Source organism: Alligator sinensis, unplaced genomic scaffold, assembly GCF_000455745.1.
Source record: "Alligator sinensis unplaced genomic scaffold, ASM45574v1 scaffold1243_1, whole genome shotgun sequence".
NCBI lineage: Eukaryota > Metazoa > Chordata > Crocodylia > Alligatoridae > Alligator > Alligator sinensis.
In genome coordinates, this window is record NW_005843499.1 from 31,458 (window position 1) to 38,572 (window position 7,115).

General features: G+C 50.6%; 1 protein-coding gene across 1 annotated transcript; it reads left to right on the forward strand.

Annotated features, from left to right (window-relative positions):
* Positions 1-312: 312 nt before the first annotated feature.
* On the forward strand, positions 313-6,677 carry LOC102372788 (tubulin glycylase 3C-like). Its single transcript, XM_006038842.2, has 3 exons — positions 313-363; positions 1,218-1,718; positions 5,111-6,677. Exons 2-3 carry the CDS (start codon positions 1,250-1,252, stop codon positions 5,629-5,631), a joined length of 990 nt encoding a protein of 329 aa, XP_006038904.2. The 5' UTR covers positions 313-363; positions 1,218-1,249; the 3' UTR covers positions 5,632-6,677.
* The last annotated feature ends 438 nt before the right edge of the window (positions 6,678-7,115 follow it).

Here is a 7,115-nt window from a genome sequence, read left to right on the forward strand (position 1 = left end):
GAAGGATATTTGGGTGGGGGCAGAGCCTGAGCTGCAGGGAAGTCTTGTCTGGTGAAGGGCTTGGCACATAGGACCCAGGATTCTGCAATGAAAAAGCTCATTCCCAGCTGGATTTGGGAAGGCAGGATGGTATCGTCCCAGCTAGATACTGCGTAGGTGCACAGGGGGTTAGTGCTCCGGTTCTCGATGAGAAATTGAAGGTGTTCACCAACTGGAAGATCGGGGGGCCGTGGAGTTTTATGATTCGTCTGATGTTACGCTGAGGCACCAGCACGTCAGCAAAGCCTGGTATAAACCCCCCCTCCCGCCGACGTCACAATGGAGTTCAGTCACCGAAGAGAAGAGGACCAAGCAGACAGAAAGGTAAGGAAGGGAGAGTGGGATCATTTCACAGCTCTTTTCGTCACTTAGGAGAAGAGGGACCCACAGAGGTGCCAGGCAAAGCTGGGCTGGGCCCCAAAAGACAGAGCTCATGGGTCTGCTTCGGTGCTGGGACTTGGGCGTTGCTGGATAAACTGACTCTGCTGCTCCGATCTGGGGAGGTGCTGGGGTGGATTCTGGGCTGGATGAATCCATGTGTTTGATCTCCGGTGGCAGGGGTGGGCTGCATTTACACTGGGCTCCAACTGGTCTGTTTTGGAGCAGGACGGCAGTCAGGACAGCTGCCAGGCAGTCGGCATTCATGATGACAGATCCCAGGGGCTAGATCCTCGTCTCCATTATGATGCAGCAGGCACACCCGAGTCAAGAGGGGGCTGCTCCAGGTTTATACTGAAGTATCCCGGATTAGAACCGGGTGTGTGATGCCACTGGATCACTCGGGATTTACCCTGAAGGAACCGAGGTCCGAGCGTGGATTCCCCTGGGTTTTTTCAAGGGGGAAGGTGCGGGGGGGCTCCACTGATTCACGTCAGCTGAAGAGCTGGCTTCAGGGGTTGGCTTTCAGAGGCAAGGGACAGGCATAACCGCCACAAAAATCACACCTCTGCTCTGCATTCGCCAGTTTTCCAATCCTTGGTAGGGGAAATTTGAATTCTCAAACACAGGAAGGGCACAAAAGGATTGTAATGAGTTAACAGGCTTTGCAAGGCTTTTGTGCAGGCAGAGTTGCCCTTCCAGGCCCCACTGTGGGATACGTGGCGTGAAAACGAGCGAGCGAAGGAACCCCCACGTTCTCTGTCTTGTTCACGGCACTGACAGACCTCTCCCTTCTGCAGGCTGAACATCCCCTGCCTCTGGCCCGGCTGCCATGGCTCCCGCAACCTGCAGACTGAGAGAGGAGTGCCCAGAATGCGCCATCGCGGCCGGGGCGTGCTCTCTGGTGTCTTTTGCTGAATGCCTGCAATGTGACTCAATGGGAATGGGAATGGGTCAGGACAAGCAAAGGCACATCGTCTGTGCCTCCAATAAGCTGGAGGCTGCAGAGAAGAAGTCCAAAGAGCACCTGGATACCTTGAAGGAGCAGAAAAAGGAGCTACTGCTCGAGAGGAAAAGGCTGGAGGATGAAGAGAAGGAGAAGGAAATGCACATTGGTCAGTTGAACATCACCTTGGCATCGGCCAAGAAGATGATGGAAAAAGCCCAGAGCATGCTTGGCACGGCTGAGTGGCACCTGCACGAGGTGAGGGAGCAGCTGAAGAAGGTGAAGAAGAAGGAGAAGTGTGAGAAAGTCCAAAGGAACTTCATCCTGGTGGTCTTGTTTGCTTACACTGTCATTGGTAGGTACCGAGCACAGCTGGGCTGTGGCCTTCCCATGGGGTGGTGGTGGGTCACCAGGCTGTTCCCCCATGTCTGGTAGCACGGGGGGGTTTTCAACCTTCCTTAACAAGTGTACCCCTCCTGTCTCAAAGTTTCAGCTCATGTACCCCTTTTTATTAAAATTACTTGGGGGGCCTGAGCACACACACGCATGCACGCATGCACCCCCTTGCCCCACCAGCCAGTAAGTCTGTGGGGGAGGGGAAAGGGCCATGGGGGGCAGAAGAGGTCCCCGTGGTGAGGGCATAGACAGGGGCAGAGATGAGGTAAATGGGGCCAGGTTGTGGGACAACTGGAGCCCGTGCAGCTTGTCCAGGGTCTTGGGGGTGGGGGGGAAGGAGGGGCTCCTGCCATTGCACACACCCCAGCAGAGGCCTGGGGGGCACATGCCTGCCCTGATCAGTGTGTGGGGCAAAGGCAGCTGCTGCTGTGCGCTGGGTGCTGCACGCACTGCTGCAGCTGCCACGGGAGTGGTGTAATGCCCTGTGCGTCCCACTGCCAGGTAGGCAGGGGGTGCAGCGCAGCTCAGAGGTGTGAGGCACATGGCATCGCACCACTCTCGGGGCAGCTGCGGTCGCCTCTGCACTGCGCACAGATCGGGGGGGCAGGCCTCTGCCAAGGTGTACAGCAGTGGGAGCCCCCCACCCCCCTACATTTTTAAATACCCCTAGGGGTATGCATACCCCCCGTTGACAACCCCTGTGGTAGCACGTTGCTTGTGACACTGGCCTGTAGGTGCGTGTAGCTTGATCACTGGAACTATCGCACCAAGGGCGGTAGCCGGAGCTGCTGCCGAGTGAGGCACCGTAGAGGGCTCAGTGGTCAGGCACCATAGAGGACATGCAACACTTACCCACTAGTGAATACAGGAATGTTGTGGGCTATCACAGATAGTTTCCAGACCCGAGAGGGTCCCTGCCAGGGGTTGAGACCTAGGAGGAAGGTGTTAATACTCAAAATTAAAGTAAGTATCATCCCTGACTCTGCTTTTGGGAATGGGCTTGTCCAGAGGGGGCTGAATTCCTCAGGACTTCCCCTCATAGCTCTTTTGAAGCTCTGTCAGATCAATAGGTTGGCACTTCTGGATAGGTTTGGGGCTGGCTATCATCAGAGGGGCCCCTGGGAATCATCTGTCTGCCCCACACGTGTCTGCTGCACCCAGCTCTCTGCCTCTAGCAGCGACTCTGCTCTTTCTTTTCCTACTGGCACTAAATCTCAGGTTGGATATTTCTGGGGGAAATCTCTCCAGCTGCCACCCTTTCATTTACAACCCCTGCAAAGTTGCCCAGGGCTGAGATGGAGTTGCCCTCAGCCTATGTGAAGAGGGGCAGCTGGAGAGATGGAGGAGGGGGGAATTGTGATGGAGGTTTGGGGGGAGACAGCCTCCAGGGTGGGTACTGAACCATGGGACACCTCTAGAGTTGTGAGCAACTCCTGCATGATGGGAAAGACGGCTTCTGCTGGCCACACCAGGTCTGACTATGTCCTAAATTACCATATTTACTTGCATACTACATGAAACTTCCCCCCTCCAAAATTAGCCTTTTCTATTCAGGCAGTCCTGAGGGATTGAATTGACTTCATGGCCCATTAGAACCTGCTTGTTTCCTGCTAATTGCTCTTCATTCATCAGGTCATAATAACTCTTTCTTTTTTAATGGTCTTGATGTTCCACGAATCTAGCTACCCTTTCTTCAGCTTTTTTGTTGCATAAGTTGCAATGTAGCTGCTCCTGGTCTCCCTTCTCCTATTTCATAGCTCTGCAGACTGTTTTTAGCTCTTTTCAACATCAAGGTCCACCCATGGACTCCAGTCTTCAGCAGCAGCTAGCGTTTCAGCTTTTGGCAAAGCAGCCAAGAGCTGCTGACAAATTCAGCCATGAAAGAGTTAAAAGTGCAGCTTTGGCCTAAACCAGAAAGGGAGTAGAGTGATTAGGCTTTGCCCCTGCTGTGTGCAACTCTTTCTTTCTCCACAACTCAAACACAAATCTTTATTTTGCCTTACCAAAAAAAAAATGTTTCTCATTTGTGGGTGTGAGAAAACATGGGAATATACTGAAATGACAGTTTTGGTAAAAAGACATTTCCACAAAAAAAAAAATCAGCTTTTCCTAAGAAAAAGTTAATATTTATAACTAGCGTATATAAGAAAAATATAAAAAGATTTTGAACTGTATTTTGATCAAGTTTGTGAGCCTGAAATACTCTCTGGGGCCTTGAACTTTGAGTCTTCTCTATGCTAGACTGCTAAAACAAAGAACACCTCCTTTGGGGCCATACCTGCTTCATTTCTTGGTAAGGGGGAGTGTGTACCCCAGATGCATCCTTGGAGTTGTAGTCTGGCTAGGGAGCCTGCCTCATGGGGAAGAAGGATACTACAAGACAACTGAGCTACAGGCATAGGTGGATCTAGGATTTTTAAAGTGGGGTGAAGATGGTGCGGTGCATCATCACATACAGAAACATGACACATTCTTCTCCAGCTAAAGGGAAACTAGAAGCTTGCCTAATATGCTAGGGGCCTAGAGTTATATTATACAGTTTAAGATTAAAGCCAAAATATATATAACTCTATTGGAACATGCTCTGATTTGCTAGATTATATATTACGTTTAAAAGCATACGGTTGGAAAGGGATTCAGAAGTGCATCAAAGCAGGATCTTCCCTGATTAAACCATCCCATGTGTTTATCTAACCTGCTCTTAAACTCCCCAACTAGCCAGAAATAGTCAGTAGAGAGTGTTTCATCCTCCTAGTTAAACGTGCATGTCTTATTCAGATTTGGAAAATACAATCTTGTGCTTCTTAACAGTGCCTCCAATACTTTACCATTAGTCATTTTTACACCTCAGTTAGTCTAACCACACTTGAGTTGAGCTTTTAAGCTAGATCTTAAAACAGCCTGCAGGGCTGTCAAATAGAAGAGAGACATTCACAGGGTTGGCTGACAAACAGCAACAGTGCAGAAGAAAGGATAGTTTGACAAGTGGAACATCAAGACCATTTAAAAGGCGAGTGTCATTCACACGTGTGGAGTGAAGAGAAATTAGAAGGAATCAGGTATGTTATATGAGTCATGAAGTCAATTGATTCCCTCAGTGCTCTCTCAATAGAAACGCTACTGCCACTGTCTCTCCCAGGCAGCTGGTTTTGACGGTCCGGGTAGAGCAGGGATCAAAGCAGGTACAACTGCACCACTCAACTGCTCCTCAATCCAGCACTGGTTGCCTGTCCCAGCAATCTCCCCTCTCTTGGCCCTACTCCCCCACCCCAAATGTCTCCAGACACCAGGTTGGGTGTTTTATAAGACATTAGTCAATTAAGTAAAATCCTGTTTCTTGTTTCGATATAGTTTCCATAGAATACATTCGAGATGCCCTCAAACTGAGCCGGGATAACCAGGTTGCCATCTTGCTGAGTGTCCTGGCCGCGAGTTTTCAGGCATCTCTGTACGCAACCCAGAAAGCGGTGCAGGAGCTGAAGGTATCCATCCGCCAATTAGAAGACAAGGTCTCAGAATTCAAACAGGAAGTTGATGCCTTTGAGAAACAGAAGAAAGAAATAAGAAATGACCACAGAGACCAGCAGAGGATCAGCGAAGAGATGGACCGGGAAAGAGAGAAGTTTTCAGAAGTGAACAAGAAAGAGGAAGTGGTGAAAGAATACCACAGCCTGCTGAGTTTGCTTGTTCAGATGGTCAATAGCATCCAGAACGACTCCAACCACGACGATATCTGGGATACTTTAAACGAGATTTCGCAGTCCATGATGCAGCTGGGAAAGGAAGGAGCCATGTACTTTGGGTGCTCTGCTGGAGAAGAAAAAACCAAGCAGGTGAGACGACTAAAAGGCATTGTGGACAAGTTTTTGTAGGTGATAAGCCATAGGACCAGGACTTCAAACCCCAGGGAAAGCAACACAAACATTTGAACAACAGCATGATTCCCAGAAGTCAACATTGGAAGAAAAGGATGAGGTGAAAGGCAAACAATTTTATCACAAAAGTATTAGGCCATGATATGGGGGTTCCTGGCCAGCCCCCACAGACCTGGGGCCTCTAGTTTGCCACTTCCTCATCTGACCCTAGGGTAGTCCTAGGTGGTCAGAACCCAATATCTTGGCCTAGCTCCCTGCCCACTCCCTGCAACTGGTGTGGCCAGCCAGGAACAGCTTACACTTTCCCCCTTCCTATAAAAACCCCTGATCCAGAAGAGGAAGTGTTTGGGCAACAAGGTTCAATCTTGTGTTCAGGCTGTCTCACTTTTGAGTTGTGCTTCGAGTGGTTCTTTGATGGATTCTCCAGATACCCAACATGGTAACCCCCAGACAAAAGAGGATTCATGGGGCACGTGCAGGGATAGGGTGGGGAGTAAGGATTAGGGAGACATGGACACAGCACCTGACATGCGTGGCTTCTCCTCTCAGTTCCCTCTCCTCCCCCCATGACTCCTGTGCTGCCTGATCCAATATCATATTAGGCCATGATATTGAACCTGGGGGCTTTAGTCTGCCACTTCCTCGTCTGACCCCAGAAGGTGAGGTGATCAGTGGCAGAAGGGTGAGTGAAGGCTGATACAGCCCTGGTTGCCTTCTGGCTTCTTTGCTGGTCACCACTGTGGTGGCCCCAGCCCCTCAGTTGCTGTCCCGCATACCCCATGCTGAAGCTATAGCTGCTGCTGCTGCATGCCCCAGGCTGTATTGGGTCTGCAAGGAGTCCCACAGTCTAGATCCAGCCTGGGGTGCAAGATGAGTGCAACACCTCTAGCTCAAAGGTGTTCAGGTTGCTCGGGTTGTTGCGGTCACGTTTCTATTGCACAAGCTTCTGCACATTTTCTCTCAAGCAACCATGGCAGATATTCAGTCTTCACCTGTGTTATGTTTCCATGTTATCCTGACAGCCTAGCTAATAAACAGATTTTGCACACTGAACCTGGCTGCCTTGTAACTGTAACGGATGGCAAGGAGAGAGCCTTCCTGCTTGTTGAACCCCCTGTAGACTATAATGTTTAGCTCCTGGAGCTACTGAGGTACTTCTAGCAGAGCTATGCCAACATGCCTGCTACGAAGTTGTCCCGAGGGGGTTAACAGGTGGTGCAGTTCTACCAGGCCCATGAGCAATTGGTGGTGGAAGAAGAAACCCCCATGTCTGAGCTCTGGTAACCACAGGCACACACGGCCTCTGGGACGAGGTGCTGGGAGCATTAGCTGTGGTGCTTAGGGCTCCATGCCTGGTCACCACCAGAGCCCTTGGCTCTTGCTCTAAGCCTCTCTCCAGGCCTTGGTCTGTCTTGGTTTCTTCATCTCAGCTTTAGCTCTGTCTGTGGACCTTGCCCCGTGTTCCTTACCTGGCATCTTGG